The sequence below is a fragment of the Corvus moneduloides genome, chromosome 4 (assembly GCF_009650955.1).
Source record: "Corvus moneduloides isolate bCorMon1 chromosome 4, bCorMon1.pri, whole genome shotgun sequence".
Classification (NCBI taxonomy): domain Eukaryota; kingdom Metazoa; phylum Chordata; class Aves; order Passeriformes; family Corvidae; genus Corvus; species Corvus moneduloides.
In genome coordinates, this window is record NC_045479.1 from 21,091,186 (window position 1) to 21,110,420 (window position 19,235).

Sequence of the window (19,235 nt, forward strand, 5' to 3'; positions counted from 1 at the left end):
AGCTACTCAGAAGCTGCAGTGGGTTCACAGGTGATGTTTGCTCCCCTGTGGAGGCCACTGCCCTCGCAGGGTGAGTCCTCTGTTTTCCTAAACCTGTCATAACTTCGTGCAAGTGCATTCCCCGGAGCAGAGAGCTGGCCTTCCACTCCCCATCTTGCTGTGCCCTTAATTTCTGACTCAACAGGAGACCTGTGCTTGACCTCATTGCACTATGTCAGGGTCCCATGTGATGGTGAAACACACCTCATGACAGAGTTCAGAAATGTCAGTTCTCATTGCCTAGTGCTCTCTACTGTTAATCTTTAAAAATTACTATTAATCTTAAAAAAGAAAAAAAAAAGAAGTTTGCATGATATGTTGCTACATGTGCCATTTAATTTATTTTTTTTTTTAATGTAAGCTCCTGGCAAGAATGCTCCCTTGTCTCTCCCATGTATCAAGTTCGTTGTTGAGCCTGGTAGACTGCAGTGATATTTCTGCAAGGAAAAGCATTCACAACAACATGAATTTTTCTGGAGCTAGCTCTTACTCAATTTGAGGCGAGGTGGGTTGAGTTGGTTTTTTTTCTAATTTATTTATGAGCATTTCAGCAATAGTTTTGGTCAGTCAAAGAATGAACAGAATGCTGTAATGTTTAAAAAAAATGGAGCTTTGATCAACTTTTGAAGGGAAAACATGCAAAAGAAGTTGTAAATGCTAGGACGAAGGAAAGGTACTGACACAACATTGTACTGCCCAGTTCTTGAAATATTATCTTATGCCAAAATCCCTAGGTTTTGTTTTATTTTTAGGAAAAAAAACAACCAAAAAATTTCATCTTAACATGGTTTCTTTTGTGATTTGCCAACAAATTGAAAGTTCTTACTTTATATCAGGGAATTACTAGTCTCTTATCTTAATTATGCTTTGCAATAGGGTAGGCCTGCAGCTCACTAATGTCTTCCCCAGTTATTGCAGGGGGAAGGGGAAAAAAATCTTTGCCTGCTTATGTAAGAAAAGAGTGATGTAGAGAACCTGTTTGCAAAAGCCCCTTTTCCTGGAACTGGCCTGGAGGGTGATGGTGTAAGAGCTGTTCCCTGCTGAGGTGGCTGGGGCTGCTTGTTTTGCTGCCCACCTACCCATGAGTGGATGTGGCACTGAGACCATGGGCAATGCCGGGCGCAGGACCCCAGCTATGGCAGTGTGCACGGGGAAGATGGGAGCTTGTGGTGCAGAGGAGAGCTGTGTGGATGAAAAGGTTTTTGTCTGCCTGCAAAGGACCCCTTAAGAAAAAAAAGCATTAGATGGGAAAACTGAGAAAGTCTTTACCTGGGAGTTTCCTTTGTCAAATAGTGCTGGCTGGGAATAAGACATTGTGCCTTTTTAAAAGCAGAAATGTAAGTAAGTCTGAAGTACTGGCAAGAAGCAGAGGTGTGAATGGATTTTAAGACAACCTTCTCTAGTAATTTTCCTCTGCTCTATTTTAAAAGAAGTCCCCATGAGTGGGGCAATGGAGAGCATGGCTTATGTCTTTCCTTTCCTTTTGCACATGTGCCAGAGGGAAATGTCATACTATAGAACCTGTTCCTCCTAAAATTGCATGGACAACAGTACTGTGAAGAATAATATTTAAAACCTACAAAGTACTTAGTTTCTTCTAAAATCAGAACTGACTTTTAAATTGCAAACAAGAACAAATGACTACAGCCCCTTAGGGGTTGTATTCAGATGCACTGCATGACACACCATTGGCCGAGCAAGCCCAGAGCCACTTGTCACCTCCTCACAGCATCAGGATGCAGCAAGCATGGGTACACTGTGAGGTTGAACCCTTGCAAACAGCCAGCAAGTCTGAGCACTCTGCACCTTGAGGAGATAAACTGTCATTCCTGAACTACCAAGTAGGAAGACGATTTCACTGGTGACAGACAGAGAGAAGCAATTACCTAAAACGACAGAGTAACTTGAAACAGTTTTACGCTGGACATTCCCCCAAGGGAAGACTAAAGGGCTGACTTACTCGACAGCCACTGCTGATCTCAAGCGCATTTGTCACTTTAGATTTCACCTCTAAATTGTTTTTCCATATACTCATACATTAATACTTTATTCAGGTTTGTTGTGCTTTGAGTGGGAATGAAAATTACCACTGGCTGAACAGTCTTTCCTTGTGTCTGTCCTCTTGGAAGCTTGCTATTCCTGTTTCTTTCAGTTCTGATCAAAACATAGTATGTATGTATAATCTTACTGCACATAAATCATGCAAACACTGTTACGCTTTTTGGAATGGCATAGTGCACTGTGAGAAGAACCTATACCTGCTGGCTGGGGGCTAACTGCAATCTGTATTCTGCTTGGCTCTATATGCTTTTAATACTGCCTGAGAATAAACAAGACAGAGATGCTAGTCCAGACCACTAAAAAGTTTTGGTAGCATCTTTTTATTCTTTCCATTTGTGGCAAAGTAAAGGTTAGGTCAGTGTTAGGAAGGCCGTTTCAAGCAGTAAGACTATTTGGACTTGGAAACAGAGCACCCAGGGAAGTTCTAGAGACTTTGCATTGGATCGTTCAAAGAAAAGTTTTAAAACCTTCCAGGATTCATGTAGAGGTTGCAGTTGATCCTGTCTTAGAACAAAGGACAAGATCCAATATCTTGTAAAGATAGCAAACACTTCTGTGTTGGCTGTGCAGAACCACGGTGCACTTTATGAACTGGTGGTAATGCCCTTGGCTGGTGTCGAAGTAAGTGTTTAAACCAGAGAACTGCCTTAGGGGCTCTGGCCCTGTCTCTGCAGTGCAGTCCCTCACCTTGCATAGCCATCATCAACAGACCCACTGAGTAATTGAGCGATTACAAAGTCCTCTGTCCCCTGGCATAACCTCCCCATTTCTGGCAAACCGCTGTTGAGAAACTTTCTGAGATGAAGATTGCACATGCAACATTGTGTTTAATAGTTACCAGTGTCTTTAACCTCCAGGAATTTGTCAGATCTCTTTCTGAAATAATTTGTGCTCTTGGCTTCCAAACTGTACCATGGTCATGGGCTCCATAGCTTTGTTATATGTGGTGAGATTTGGTTTAGGCTGGCAGTTTCCCAGAGCATCCTCAGCTTGTGTCTTTAGAGAAGTCGCAAGTAATCTCTCCCTTCCATATCACGCACGAGTCTACACATCTCTTACAGAGCTCCACTCTCAGCACACGGGGGCATGGGGGCTGCAGGAAGAAAGTCAGGAAGGTTTTTGAGCTCAGTGGAAAGTCAGCGCGGCCGCTTTTGCACAGCAGAGGAGTACAGGCGGGTGGCTGCCCCTGGCTAGGCAATAGTCAGCTGAAATATTGGGGCAGTCCTATTCTTTAGTGTTTGCAAGAGGAGAAGCTGATCAGCTGAATCTTGCCTCTCCGTGGGGCAATAGTTTCTGCTGAGTCCTAGCCAGGGGTCCTAAATCAGCTTGTTGCTGAAATCAGCAGGATGGAGCTGATCGGGAAAAAGCGGGTGGTGTGGCATCCGCCTGCCACGTGTTCTTCCCTCCCACTCATGCTGGAGGCATCACCAGTGCTTCCCTTCCAGCTGGCAAGCCGGTGGCCTCATTGCGTCACTCATCCCCACTGCTTTTGGAGTTGTATGTGTTTGAGGAGCAACACCAGTCATCTCCCTGGGCTTGCTTGTCGAAACAATTGGCAGCAATCTCCCAGTTGTCCTGCAGGGATAGCCATACCTGATGGCAGCACTCGGTTCTTTCTTTGACAGGTGTGTTCTTTGCAGCACACTGTACACATGCTGCAGCCCCAAAGGCTCCTCTGCCAGGGATGTGCATTTCACACCTGCTTTACTGGTACAGGATTACAGCCTTGCTTTGTAAATGAACTCCTGTTTCTGTGATTAGAAACATTAGCACTCCGACTTCCCCAGCAATATAAGCAAGGCTCTCATAAGGGGTTTGCTGCTTGTTCCTAGCAGCTGGAGATAGCACTGGGAGATCCTGCGAATTCTGCCTTTGATCAGAGCTGTTACTGCAGTGCAGCACATTGAATTTTGAATGCAGAAATTACATGGAGTGGCCTGATCCTAGGTACATTCCTGTTCCGTCTGGCAGCCTGTTTGCTACCATGTTTTTCCCTACTGCTGTCAAAAAGATGCCTTTTTCAGGCAGCAGACTGGGTGGGGAAGGAAAGAATTGCAGCACTTGGTGCTCTCCCCATAAAAGTGCCAACTTCACATTCACTTAAATTTGCCCTAAGCACCTTTTAAAAATGTGGTTCAATTTCCCTCTTTCAGAGTTGGCACTTACCATCCTGGTATGGTACTTAATCAGTCCCTGTCTGAATTGTCTGCAAGGATAATTGATGTTCCTGTCTCCAACAAGCTGAAAATTGTTTCCACCCAGCCTTTGACATATAAAGGGACTTCGTTTTCTGCAGTGGGTGTTCTTGTCTCATAGGCAAATGACCCCGGCTGCAAGGCTTGCAGAACGGAGTGCAACTGCAGACACCTGCCCTTCCTCCCAGGCCAGGAGAGGTGTGGTGCCCTTTCTGGATTAACGCTAAGCACTGTCTCCAGAGCTCATCCCATGCAGGCACCGTACATGTTGCAGGGGTGCCTTTTGCTCCAAACTGTTTGATCCTGTCTTTTCCGAGGGCGTTTTAAAGAACCCTGTCTGAGAAGCACTTTCCAAATAATGCTGAATCTCACTTCGGGATGCAGCAGCCAGCGTATCCACACCTGGGCAGGTGAAATTCTTTGGGTACCAAAAGATCATCGGAGATCCAGAGTGGTCACACTGAACTGATTTGAACTTCCAGCCCTTTCAATCAATGAGAAGGTAATTAGTCTTCTGAAAAAGTGAGTCAGAAGTTCTTACTACCACTTTTGAAAGTTTAAACCAACGCTGCCATGTCTTTGGTGTGTCCAAGTATTGCAACGTCTTCCAAGCTGGTAGTGTGACTGGGAATCAAACTGCTGTGTGCAAGATTGCAGCTACAAAATCTCTGGTAAGACCCAATATTTTGCTTTTTGAATTAAAAAAATAAAAACCCAACCTCTTTAGAAGTACAAACTGTTTCTGAGTCAACAATATAAATGCCTGAGTCTGCACAGTACCCGAGACAACTGTCCACTTCTCATTTATCCTATTCATCTCAAATGCAGTGTTGTAGCCTAAAAATGATGCAGCACCCAAGGTGGGTGTTGACCTCAGCAGCACCATTTTTCACAAAGGCTGGTGAACAAAACACCTGCTTCACTTGTTTCATCCTCCCTGGATGCCCACCTTGTGTCTCTGTGAAACCCTACAAACCCAACCTCCCCAACTTGAACTTTCCCTGAGTTTGACCTTCTCTCGTATGCTCAGCGTGTGCAGTTGTGGCATTCTGTGAGAGCATAAGGGCAGAGTCAGGGGGATGAAGTTAGAAAAATTACTATCCTGAGGGGTTTAGTCGTGGTGGTGTCTTCCATCTCCTACCAAATGTAAAGGGGAACTTTGAGCAGCCACTGCACTGAGGCGCTGAAGACAGCAGAGGGCTCTACTGCCAGATATACTGCTGGATCACTGCAAAGTCCACAGGATTTTACTCTCGAGGTATGCTCTCATTTTTGGTGAGCCAGCCCCAAGACTGGCTGTTGCCAGCCGCACAGGCCTCAGTGTCTTACTTCACTTGTGACAGTGGCTTAAGTTCAGGTTGCTCCTGTTCTCAGCTCTTCTACCTTTTATCAGGATATTGTGGTGTTTGGGAAATCTGTGGAAACCTATTGTGCATACTGCATCTTGTGAAAAGACCAAGACTATGCTGAGAAACCAGTTTTTGACACTTGGCACTTGACTTCATTTGGAGAGCAACCCCCTTTTGGTGTTTTTGGTGGTGTCATAGTTCTCCCCAACCTGACAAATGAGCCTCCCTGTAGTTGTGTTTGTGCCTTTCCTGTAGGAAGGTGATGCTGAAGGAGTGCCAGGCTTGCTTGGACAGGGAAATCTCTTACATGACTTGCCTTGTTTGCCCAAGAATTTTGGCTGCCTCTGTTGGCATGACAAAGAAATGTGTTTACTAGGCTTTTATCCTTAAAGGGATAGAAATTTGCTGGTATTTTATGCTTTAAAGGTTATAAGATTTATTCAAAACCAGAGCACACAAACATATACATTCTCAGTCTGTTGCCTGGGATATTATTAGTCAGGCAACTTCTAATAAAGCTAAAGCCTAGCAATGTAAGATTAAAATACATTAGTCGAGGATAAATTGTCTTGCACAAAAACCATCTTACTATGCATAGGAAATGTGCCCTAAGCCCAGTACAAATCTTACTTGTCAAAGTCTTCACGATACTTAATGGGTTAATGTCAAGAATGTCAAAGGGCTTTATTGTACTTGTTTCAATTATTTGGAAATTGCTCTTCCTGACTCGAGTGATGGCTGGGATTCTTACGTGGCAGTTTCTGCTTGATTTCAAAATATATTGATGAGATGCGTGTGAGTGCCTATGCTCCCTGTCATTTGTTTATAGCAACAACAGGGAACTACTGGTGTGAAAACCCAGTGCGGGCTGGAGCGGGACTCTAATTCGTACGCCGGGGGAACGGCGTAGATGCACGTAGCAGAGCCGTGCTGTTCCCAGCCGCGAGGACAGAGGACGCGGCTGGCCGCACTCTCCCGGCTGCCAGCGGGGCCAGGGCCACATTAACACATCTTCGCTTTGCAGCGCAGAGTCCCAGCCCTCGGGGTGCTGCCTGCGCGCAGGTCTCAGCCCCGGCGGGCTCCGCGGGCGGGCCCGGGACACGGTGGGGCCGGCGGCGCCGGACGGGCCGCGCCCCCTCCCGGCCCGCGCTGCGCGGTGCGGCCCCGCGGAGCGAAGGGAGGCGCGGCCGCCGCAGGGCGCAGTCCCATTGGCCGGCGGGCGCGCTGCTTTGCATGTCTCCGCCTCCTCACCGTCCCATTGGCTGCGAGCCGGCGGCGCTTTGCATGGCCTCGCCCCCCGCGCCCGCTGGCCGGCGCTGCGCTGCGGTGCGGTGTCGGGCCGGCGGCGCGGCGCAGTGCAGGAGCCGGGCCGGCAGCGGGGCTCGGCCAGCGGCGGCAGCGGCGGCAGCGGCGGCAGCGGCGGCAGCGGCGGCAGCGGCGGCAGCGGCGGCAGGAGCAGGGCGCAGGCAGCAGCGCCGCTTCGCTGCCGTCTGGCGGAGCGGAGCGAAGCGAAGCGGCCGGCGGGTCACGCCGCGCCCCGTCGCTGCTCTCTCCCCCCGCGTTCCTGTGAGCCGCTCCCCGCCCGGGTCCCGCGGGTGCAGCATGAAGTGCGGCGATGGCCCGGAGAGGTAAGACGGCGGTGAGGACGCTGGAAGACCTGACGCTGGACTCCGGGTATGGTGGTGCGGCGGACTCGGTGCGCTCCTCCAACTTGTCGCTGTGCTGCTCGGATTCGCACCCCGCGTACCCCTATGGAGGAAGCTGCTGGCCGCACCTAACTGACTCCATGCACAGTCGGCACAACAGCTTCGACACCGTCAACACCGTCCTAGCAGAAGACTCCGAGGTGCTGGACTGCGCGGGGCAGCAGTGCTCTCGGCTCCTGCCCGACCTTGAGGAGGTCCCCTGGAGCCTGGAGGAGGTGGAGGCACTGCTGCTGCCGCCGCCGCGCCGGGAGCCGCGGGCGCCGGGCGCCGCCAGCCCCGGGAGCCGGGATGCGGCGGCGCGGCTCTCGACGCTGGTGAGCCGGGCGCTGGTACGCATCGCCCGGGAGGCACAGCGGCTGAGCCTCCGCTTCGCCAAGTGCACCAAGCACGAGGTGCGGAGCGCCATGGAGATCGTCCTGGGCTGGACGCTGGCGGCCCGCTGCACGGCAGCCGCCCTCGGCGCCCTCTCCCTCTACAACATGAGCAGCAGCGGCGGCGACCGCTTCAGCCGCGGCAAGTCGGCCCGGTGCGGACTGGCCTTCTCCGTGGGCAAGTTCTACCGCTGGATGGTGGACAGCCGCGTGGCCCTGCGCATCCACGAGCACGCCGCCATCTACCTCACCGCGGGCACCGAGAGCCTTTTCCGCGACATCCACGCGCGGGTGCTGGCCGGCCCCGCCGCCCCTCTCCCGCCGCCCGGCCGCCCCCCGGCCGCCGCCGCTGCCGCCCCGGCCGAGAAGGAGAAGGAGGGCGGCGAGGCTCCCCGTTTCACCCTGGAGGCGCTGGAGCAGACGGTCAACAACGACCCCGAGCTCTGGGGCTTGCTGCAGCCCTACCAACACCTCATCTGCGGAAAGAACGCCAGCGGTGAGTGCGGCCGCTGGGCGGGACCGGGCGCCACCGACCACCTGTTGCGCCGGGCGGGCCCCCGTCCGCCCCCCCGGGCGCTGGGCGAGCCGCCGCCGCCGCACCTGCCGCCGGGGCCGGGGGAACGGGGAGGGAGGAGCGGCGCGGCTGCCCCTGCACCGTGGTGCCCGGCCCGGGGCGCGGGGAGGGCTGGAGGGCAGCTGCCGAGCATCCCCCGCACGGCTCTGCCGGGGCTGCCTGCCCGCCTGCCGCGGCGTGATTGGCGTGAATTTAGGGGCAGCTGGCTAAGTGTCGGCGAGTTCTGGGTGAGAGACAGTGGTTCAGAGCTTCAGTTTTCCACAGGAAATGGCAGAAGCGCAGCTGAGCGCTTGCAGGCGAGATCAAACTTTTGTTACATATGCAGTGGTTTGGCCAGCGATTGCGTGGTTGGCGCTGAAATGCAGTCTTTCTGGACAGATTTCATTCATGTTGCTGCATGTTTACCCAGAGCTTGACACAGATGCAACACCGTGATGCATCAACTTCCTGGGCATTTTTTTCCCTTCGTTTTTTAAACGATGAATCTAATATTTTTAATAAGTTATCCTTCGGTAGAGTGGTGTTCCAAAGTTGATGTTCCTTATTTCAGCTCCCTCTGTTTTTCAGGGAAGGGAAAATGGAACGAGCTGTGTCTCGAGGAGGCAGAGTTAAAATAGGATGTTTTTTTCTTATCTTCTCCTAAGCGTGCACAGACACATGCAAACAATTTTATTAAGCTAAAATTCAAAATACCTGTCAAGCTAAGATGCAAATATTTTGGGGGGGAGGGTTGGAAGAGGAAGGGAACTGGGAGAACAAGGATAACTGGAAGCCTAGATACGTCTACAGATAAGCCTTGTTAAGTTGTTATAGTCACAGAGGATGCATTACAGCTAATTATCTATTGTCTTAAGGCACCTTCTATCCCATAAGAGACCCAAAGGAGGATGCCAGGTGGGAGCAAAAGAAAGGGGCAGATACTGCTCCCTGCTGTAAATAGATGCTGCTTAGTTCTATTCCTCTGGTGGTTTTAGTCCAGCAGTGGATGTCTTCCCCTGAGGCTTCGCTGAACCTCCCCTCAAAATGCATCCGCTCTCGGGGGCTTGTGTTGCAGGACCCTGGTGCGTTATTCCAGTGCTGTTGCAGGCAGGCATGGCTTCCCTAGGAGTGCCACCGTTGTTTTTTTCCTTGAGTCCTGCTATGGTGCCTGTAGGTTTCAGATGGCACTGTGTTGCATTTCTGACATTGCAGCACTGGCTGTGCAGGCTCCTACTGAGCCCTTCATTTTGTTTTGCGGCTCTCTCTAACTCCCTCTGTATCAGCTCAGTGGATTTAAATGAACTTCATTCTGACCCTCATTTATCTCCCTTCTAGGGACACGAAACAGAGTTTTCATCTCCATTTTATTGTAGTTTTAGCTGCCACAAATCTCCTTGGTAGCTCAGTCTTGAGTTGACCAAATAGCATTTTTCTAAGATGTTCGAATCAGACCCTAGCAAGTTGTCCATTTTGTTTTTGCCTCTCTCCCTATGTCTCCCTCCTTTCTATGCAAATGTCTGTAATGTTGTTTTACTTTGTAGCATCTTATAATACATAGTTTGGCATCCTGTTAAATATATTTAGGGTTACAGGTGCAAGCAAGAGCCAGGCCTCCTCACAGTAAAAGCCATTTTTTACTGCTGTTAATGTTTATTTAGATTTAATCAAAGGGTGTGTTACCTGCTCTTAAGCACTTTCAGGGCAACTAAACCAGCCTTTATAAACGATTAAACACATCAGCCTGCTTCTTCATCAGTGAGGTATGTATCTATTTATATAGGCCTCACCATTTTGGTGTCTTGAGTGTTCCATGTTTGGTTGCAAATGTTTCCTTCTCAGGCACTTAAAAAAAGGTGGGGAAGTCTGATGTGAGAGATTATTTGACCAGCTGGAAACTGTTGGGGCAATCTGTGGCAGGAGGCTTGGACTGTGGAAGCTGCATCTCTGTTTAGTGGCCTAACCACAAGTTCATCCTTCCTCTGTCCTCAGTACTTGAAACACCATGACAGCACAGCTTAAGAGGTAGCAGACTTCTCACATCTCTTTGCACCTCTCCAGGAGAGGAGACAGGTTGTGTACTCTTGAGGTTCAATAAGCTGGGGTGTCATTTCCCAGCTGGGTGGCATGTGAACACACAAGCACTGAAATCAGTAGATTTGGTCCATCAGGTGTGGACAAGAAGTGGTGGTGGGGTCCTTTCTGAAGGTACCAGGGCCAGTGTGATTTGAGTGAAGGTGGGGCATGGAAAGCAGTGCAAAAGCAGACTCTGTAACAGTACCTTATCTACAGGTAGGTTTTTGTGGGGAGAAGTGCCTCCCTCTGGGACTCAAATGTCAAACCTTTAAAAAATTTCCAGGCTAAATTCACCACCTTAAGGTTCATCCAGAGCGTGAAACAGGCAACCTGTGAATATCATGGGGTGCAAGTAAGTGAGGAACATGAGTTTGTGCATGATGCAGTCCAAGAATTGCTCTAACAGAGTTTGTGAACATGAGTGTTGGGGAAGATGGTCTGAGGATCTGCAAGACACAAACCAGCCTTTCAGGGCTTCCCTGTAAGTTGTGCAGAGTGTTTAGTGGTTTCAGCTGAGGTTTTCTAGCTTTTGTCATATTCGGTCATCTTGGAAGCTGCTGAATAAGATCAGTATTGCAAGATAACCTTCTCCTTCCTATAAATGATGGTCATGTGTCTTCAGACAAAAATGTTTGAGCTGGTTCTTTCTGTGGGCCCTTGAGCCTGCTGGGCTTCTTTTGGGTATGTTTGGCCTAAGCTTGGACAGCTGCCTCAACGGGAGCCCCACTCTGCAACAGGAGCCTGCTCATCCCTCTTGCAGGGTCAAAAGCCTGTGGATGAAGGTATTGGCAGTTCTTCATGTGTTACAGGCAGCAGGCCATGTGTCCTTGATAAGCCTCTTGGTAACCTCTTGTGTGAGACGGGCAGGGATGGCAAAGGCAAAGCAGGCGATGCCGTCGGGAGCAAGCCGCTGGAGTACGGCAGCAGCTGCTGGCATATTGACTGAGCTTATCTTTCTGATTATTATATCAGAAAGAATAGACCTTAAAAGCATTCTGAGGTAGTAATTTCCACCCCCCCCCCCCCCAGAATTTTAACATCATGACTGAATGAAAATTAAAAACTTTATGTTTGGGAATTTACTGACGCTTAGATGTTTCAATTATGAGCTCCATCTGAATAGCACAGTGCATGTTTTACATCCTATAACGGTTGCAGAGAGTATTATTTCCCTTGGAACAGCGGGAGAAAAATACTGCATGCTCAATGAAAGGCAGTAAAAGCTGGCACCTCTGTAGTTTAAGCAATATTATTTTAGTTTCTTTATTGCTCATCAAACCCTTACTTTTGGCCAGATCTGAGAAATGCTTTGAGATGAATGGGAAGTTTCCCCAGGTCTTGGATCCAGTGCAAATCATTGGAGTAAATCCATGTATGTTGTTTTAACAGGGGAGGCTTGGATGGCAGATCCAAGTAGCTCGAAGTCACCTACACTGTATTATGGAGGTCCTCTTTCACCGGGAAGAGGAATGGTATTAGACAGCACTTGGATTAATACAGAGTTAAGAAAACTGGTTTTACCTGTTTCATTCTTGGGGGGGGGTCTCTTTGTCTTTGTGGCAGGGCTTGTGGTGGGAAGGGCAGAGGCTGGGAGGGACACAGCCAGGGAGCTGGGGATCACAGGAAGGAGTTTTCTGTGGAGCAGTCAGCATGCACAACTCTGCCTTGTCTGTTTGTGTACAGCTTCTAAAAATAGTTATTTGGAACCCAACTGCATCCCTGTGGTTTCTTCCTCTTCTTAATATTATTTAGAGAAGAAGATCAAACTAGTTAGAAACCCAGGATTAGGTCAGGCTTGGCTGACACGTGTCAGCTAACCTCAGTTTAACCTCAGCCTCTTCTCCTAATTCAGGCTAACTAGGGGGACTCCAAGCAAATGAGCAGCACCAATATATCAGCACAGCTTAACCAAATCAATAAATGCTTTTAAATTTTGATACATATGTATACACACATGTGTGCATACAGAGACCATACCCTTCTTTTACTGGCAAGCATACTGTTATCTGTTACTTTTCTGGTTTCTGCTGTAATTGAGCTATTCAGGATGCCATTATGGCCTTAGGGGCAACATAAAAATCAATCTAAAACTTATTTCAGCTAAGATGATAGGGGAATATTTGGGCACAAAATGGAATTTCATGCCATTTTCTTGGCCTTTTTTTAAACTGTGATTTCAATAATATCCTTTCCTCCCCTTCTCCTCCCCCCCTTTTGTTTGCATTGTATTTTTTGCTGGTAAAATAAAAAAAAAAGGAATATGGTTGAAGTTTCTTATATGTGCCAGTTTGTTACACTTAGAGGTCTTTGCTGTTTTGTTTTTGCCATCTATTCCAAGGCACTTGAATCCCATGCCAAGAGGTTGACATGAGTGATGGTGCAACAAATGATGTGTATTTCTGCTTGATTCTCTTACCTGACAACCTCCCAAGCAAACTTCCACAACCTCTTTGAACAAGTTGTGGATTTATCCCCTCTCCATACGGGAGGGAGAGGGGGACAGATCCCCAAAGGGCAGAAGGTTTTGCCTGTTTGTGGTTTGTGGCCACTGATGCTGGTGGGAGCTGGGATGGCAGTGGGGAAACCATGCTCCATTCCATGTAGGGAGGTGGGTTGGTTTGACACCTGATGTTGGCAGGAGTAGGACAGAAAGATAGTTGGCTTGTGTGTGCTTGTTGAAGACCTCTGTTGCCTTGAGAGGACACCTTGAGAAGGGAGCAATGGTGGAACTAGGAAGTAGAGAGACCCAGCGGGAGATTGAGGTTTGACTGACTGGGTGATGATGGTTTGTTTCCCCTCTGGATGTTTTGATTCATGTAATTTGTTTCAGTTATGAGTCTAACATTAAAAAAAAAAAAAAATCCCAGAAATGGTTATACTAGAAGCACCCAGGATAATCATAAAGCTTATGTTTGCCAATATGATTATTCCTTTTGTCATGTTGGAAAGTACCTTAATAGCATTTATAGTCTTGGCCACGCTAGGGAGTTTTTAGGCTGCATCTACATTACTTAGTTTTTGATGTAAATGAGGCTTTGGAATGATGATTGGGAGTGATTGTGTATACAAGGAGCATGTTAGGGGAATAACAGTATAGTTTTAGCAGTATATTGGGTTCCTGGCTTTTTTGCTGAATGCTGACAGGCTTCATGTGGTCTTTCAGCCATCCTGTGAGCTGATGACATGAGGTGCAGATGAGCATTAGGGACAGCTTTGTGCCTTTTCCTAACGTTACTGTAAATGCTCTTTCTTCCGCTGCTCAAAGTTAATAAAAACGCAAAAGACACCACTCTTAATGTGTTGGTGTTTCTGCAGTGTGTGTCATACCAAGCAGTTGGTTGTCAGTCACAAACCTTCCACATTGTCCAGAGTAAATACCCAGTGGTGCAGTGGCTGGGGACATCTACAGCCTGATCCCTTTCTCCCTTGTCCTGGTCAGGGGTTGAGTTCTCCTATCTCAGAAGTTAGAAAAAAAGCTTCATGGTCTTCCCCTCACCTTTCCCCTAATGAAGGTGTGACAGGAGAAAGCCCTGCTCACTGAGATGGCACCAGAGGAGGAGAGAGCTGTTTCCTGTAGCACATGGGTGTTGGGAATTAAATCCTCTGCCTGGAGTAATTTCCTCTGGCCAATGTGTAGTGCAAAATGAGCAGGGTCTCCCTTCAGGTGGCTTGCTGAAAGTAGCAGTTTCCACGCAAAATATCTCTGTTGCTGGCCCAGCAGAGGATGTACAGGAAAAGCAAGGAGGGGATGGATGAGGGAGTTCATCACCAGGTTGTGTTTTCTTGCAGTGAGGGTGATGAGCAGCAGCACTGCCACCATTTGTATCCCTGAGCAGATTGGCATTCTGTGTACTCGTGGGGGCTGAAGTGGATGCTTGGTGAATGGTAGATCACATCAGTGCCTGTTCACTTTCCCAGTCTCCTCCCGGTTTCAGGATTCCTGCTGCCTCAGTCTCCCAGCCTGGGCCGTCATGTCCAGCTCTGTCTGCAGTGCCATTCTGCCAGTCCCTTTGCTCTGTCTGGAGGCTGATTTCCTTTGCTCAGGATTTAGGAGGCTTTAGCAAGGCATAGGAAAGAAGCAGGGACTGTTTTCTTTCTTTGCTCTTGTCCTTGTTTACTTGCTGACCGAAAGGAACATACTGCACCATCTCTGTAGAAATCTGTAATTGCAATTGTTGTGTACCTGATAAGTATTTTAAAGGTTTCAAAAGACATAAAGTGAAAATTACCTCGGAGCTTGCATGACCAGGTTAACCTCTGGTTACTTTGCCAGAGGTGTTCAATTGGACAACTTGAAAAAAACACAGATATTGTAAAGGACTGTGCCAGCCAAAGCCTCATGTGGTTGGTTCTTGGTCTATCCTTGCTTTCAGGGATTTCCTACAACAAAGAGTTTCTATCAGTGGCCACATTTGTCTGGCAGTGCGTAAGCTTCCCATTTTCCCAGAAGGTAATAATCTATCCTGCTGTTAAAGGATGTGAGGAGATATAATCTGATGTCTAGTCACTCCTTTTGCTTTTCATAGGGCTACACTTTTCTCTTGTAAAAACAGAAGCGAGGAGGGCACTAATCAGGCGAAATGAGTCAGTGAGAAGCTGTTGGCTCGTTTTGACAGCAGGAGTGAGGGGCATGTTCCTGGGAGCAGCTGAAGAAGAAGGAGCTGCATTGGTGTGGATCAGTTCAGCAGCATGGATGGGGCACAGGCACGCTGACACCTTGCTGAGGCTTGTCTCAGTTACTTGAATTAATTTAACCTGATGTGCTGATGCTTTTGAATCATCACACTTCCTTACTATGGCAGTTTGTGGGTGAGGAGAAAGTTGTAGAGCATGGCTTATGGGACATGACCATTTTCTTGGGCTCCATTGAAGAGGTGCCTGCCATCTTGATGATACTTTATCCTCTTTCTTGATTCCTAGGCTGCGTTCATAGTAAGCAGTGCCCTTCTTTTGGTGTAGTTGTTCCTGAAAACAACCCAAGAGGTTTTCTAATATGGTAAGAGGGCATCCAGTGGTAAATATGTGGACCAGCTTGGAGACTGAAAAGGTGCTCAAGAGACTTGAAGTTTCCTGCATTCTCTTGGCTCATCACTGATAAGGCAAAGAAATAGTCTTTGACTTGGTTTAAACAATACTGGCTTGGTAATAAGGAATAGGAAGAACATGAGACCCCCTGTACCAACAGACCTCAGGACACGTGACTGTGTGTGTGCCTGATGAATCAAGCTGGCAGAGGTGGATAAGGGAGGAAGGACCAGTGGGTTCCAGGCCATTTAAAAGCACAGTGGTAGACCCGGTGTAAATCCCTGTGGGTGGTCGTGTGTGGCTGACTGATGTTGGTGCTTGGTGGGATGTTGATCTGCTTGATGGGAACTTCGCTGGCAGGACACTTGGGGACTGGGCTCTTCCTGCCGTGGTGCTTCAGGAGGTGATGGATATTGATACCGGGATCTTTGAAAAGAAACATGGAAGCACGGGAGACAGGTATAAGCTCTTTCTGTGCTGTTCTGAGGCAGCTGAAAGCGAAAGTGCAGGGAGGGATCAGTGCTGCAGGATGTGTGGGAGGCAGCGGGACGCTCGCCAGGAGATAGGAGTGCACGGAGGCGTTGCAGCTGAGCCATGAGGGACTGGTAATACTTCTGGGTCAGCAAATTCACAGCCTTACGTGGCTTTTCCAGAGCTCTTACATGGATAGACCTTGCTCATGTGAACAGCACGTAGGCTGCTTTAGGCAGCCATAAAGGTTTTGGAACAGGCTGGGGAGTGAGCAGGTGAACAGGGACCCCTGAAAAGATTAGAGAGGAGACCTCTTCAAGGACCAGGTTTCTGTCCTCGAGTGCTGTGGAGTAGCACCTGGACCTACAAGAGTCTGAGGCTTTAAAATTAATAAAACCACCCTGTTTTTAAGTGCACTGCTATGAAATATTGCTCCCAGGTGGGGGAAGTGAGCAGGGCTGGGATTGCAGCAGAGGTATGGTGAATGCATTTGCATTTTTGAGGCGGTCAAATAATTGAAGGAAACTTTGCATCCTGCAGTGTTTTGCAGTTTCTATGGCCCTGTGGTAGTTTTGGATAAACACTGTTGGGCTGTAGTGCCTTTGCTTATGTGTTGTGTTTGGCTGTGATCAAGTTGCTACAGTCAGGGAAGGTTGGCTTTTTCTTGCAAAGAGCTGAGCAAGTCTTGCAAGCCTCTCTCTGGGATGTTATCCAGCAGAAAAATAGAGACTGTGGTGCTGTGGGCCATATGTACTCCCCAGACTACAAGTCCTTTGCCCCAGATGAAGCATCTTCACTTCTCTGTCACCTCTAAGCAGTGAACGTGGCCGGCAGCAAGGCAAGCTGCCACTGGGGAGTGGGCCAGATGCCTGGGGATGGATACTGGACTCCCAGCCCTTAAGTGGATGAAGTGCTGCCAGCAGAAATGAGAGAGATTTCAGAGGTCAGAGTCATTTTGGCTACCCACTGAGATGCTTTTTTTTTGTGGAGAATGCTAAGAAGATTTCTTTTTCTGCAATACAGGGGCATTTCTTTGCATGCCAGCATATCACAGAAATTAGTTTCACTGAGTCATTCACTGTAAATCTGGGTAGGTAGATTATTTTGCTCTGGGTTGCCATATAACAAAGATAACTGCTAGGGGTTAGATGCAGGTACCTCTGATGCTGTTACTTCCCTAGATGCTTATAAAATAAGTCAGTACTTCAGAAAAAGTATCCCTGTGCTACTTGTGTTATTTAACTTCTCTAGTGCACGTCTTGTGCCGGGTGCTGTATGGTACTAGCTGTTCCAAAGGTAGTGCTAAACCCAGTCCTGTAGTCCTTGTTTGGGCAACATTCCCACTGATTTTGGTAGTAAGGACAGCCTGTCAAACACCAGGATAAGGTCTTACATTTGGTAACAAATTAAAGAAACTCCTGAGTCAAAGCTGTAGGCCCAGATTTAGTTTTACTTAAGATAAGCTTTTCCAAAACTGAAGATGAGTATCAGTACCTCACTGCAGATACTTATTCCTAATTTGAAAGGATTTTTTTCCCATTGTTTTACTGATTAATGGTGCTCACCTTAAGGATTGTGCAGCGCAGCCTGTGAGGCCTTGTGCTACCTGGCTCTAGCCTATTTCTGCTGGCCCACATAAGAAAAACTCTAAAAATAGTCCAGCAGTGTAGGTTTTCAGAAGTAAATTAGATTTTAAAAATAAGAGGTTCAGTTTAATTATCTGGCATGCTCTCAGGAGGAGAAAGAGTTTCAAAATGCGCAGTTCCTCTAACATGGAATAAATCCCAACCCCAAGCATAGCCATCCCTCAGTAGTTACGACCTGCTGTTGCTTTGCTGTTGTGCTTTACCTGTTAACTAGTTCTTCATTATACCAGTGTGCTCACAAAAGAATTGCCTTGTGCATCAAATGTTTTTGGAGAATGAAAACAGTTTTGCAAGCTGGCTGAATCCAGGGGCAGACACCAGCAACGTGCAGACTCTTTTTAATGAAAAATACCTGCCTGTGGGAATGCATATGATTCCTTGCTTCCATCTTAAAGAGTATGTTTGGTAAACGATGGGTAAGATGAGGAGTAGTCTGAAATACTTCACAGGTTTAAATGTAGGAATGACATAAACACCTATGTAATGCAAAGGGTGCTGAACTTAGGCAGCAGTGTTCTTGCAGCAGGATGCTGGGAGCCAAGATAAGTGAGTCGGTGATGCTGTCTGACACACATCAGCAGTTAAACTGTGGTGGCTGAGTGCTTCTGAAGCAAGATTAAATACAACAAGAGAAAAACACCCTAGCCAAAACTCATTCCCCCTTAAGTGTACAGATAGTCTAACTGATCTTCAGGAAGGATATATGGGCTGTCACCTCTCTTCAGCACACAGAAACTGCCTATGCGTGGGATAATTGGCAGGTTTTATAAGGTGACCTGTGGTGATGAGAGCCCTCAAACCACCAGAGCAGATGGGGATGCTGATGTCTGCCTACTCTGCCTCCTCTGACCAGCGATGTCATGGTGAGAAAAAGTCACGAGATGGAGCTTGAGGTTGTGGAGGGACTTGAGTTATCAGATGGGTGGGAGAACACTGCCTTATCAGGGCTGGTGAAGTTCTAATTACAGACAGTGTGAGGTGTGAGGCAGGAGCTGGTGAGTCACAAAGTGTTTCTAAGGTTTGGGGCTGGCCCTGGATGCTCAGGCATCAGCCACTATTGCAGGTGACTTCTTTCATTGGGAGTGAGGAGGCAAGGCAAGGTTTTCCTTTGGATGGGACCCTGTCACCATTACTGCCACCTTTGTCAGCTTGAGATTAGATAGCTCTGATTTGCCCAACCTAGGGTTATGTTTTGGGACTCCCTGGAAGTTTAGCTGGAACCAGGCTGCTGCCTACTTAACAGGTGCTTCTCATGCAAACAGTGCAAACACACCCAAACTGCAAAACTGGCTACAAAGCTGGCTGCTGAGCAGATTTAGACCTGTACCATTGACTGCTTGTGCAATCTGTGTTGCATACTTCTGACAGTGCCGGTAAGACATTCCTGTCTGGAGTGAGAAGGTGGAGTGCACACGCTGGGGTCTTTAGGGTTGGGATTTACCCATTTTCTGGTCTGGTAAGGTCTGAGTTGGATGAGTCCCTCGGAAACATCCTTTTTGTGGGCAAGGACAGTGCTTAGAGGGAAGAGGTGTTAAGAAGATGAGGACTTGTCAGTTTACTTCTCCCCTTGACTGTGATTTGAGAAGCATCATTGGGACGAGTTCTGATCTTTCTTCCTTTAGAGGTTTGCGGTGCTGTTGGCATTGCACTGATACACAGAAAAAGTTGTTGATATTTAAACACAAGTGTTGGCCGTGGCATAAGGAAAAATGAGAACAATTCAGCACCCCACATAAAACATCCTCT

At 48.0% G+C, this 19,235-nt stretch overlaps 1 protein-coding gene across 2 annotated transcripts in view; it reads left to right on the forward strand.

Annotated features, from left to right (window-relative positions):
• The first annotated feature begins 7,059 nt into the window (after positions 1-7,059).
• The window catches only part of BTBD11 (BTB domain containing 11), a 180,696-nt gene continuing 168,520 nt past the window's right edge, over positions 7,060-19,235 (forward strand). For both annotated transcript variants that reach the window (XM_032105398.1, XM_032105399.1), the window contains exon 1: positions 7,060-8,217. In XM_032105398.1, the coding sequence (XP_031961289.1) occupies positions 7,260-8,217 (958 nt within the window). In that variant the 5' untranslated portion in view covers positions 7,060-7,259. The remainder of the gene's footprint in view (positions 8,218-19,235) is intronic.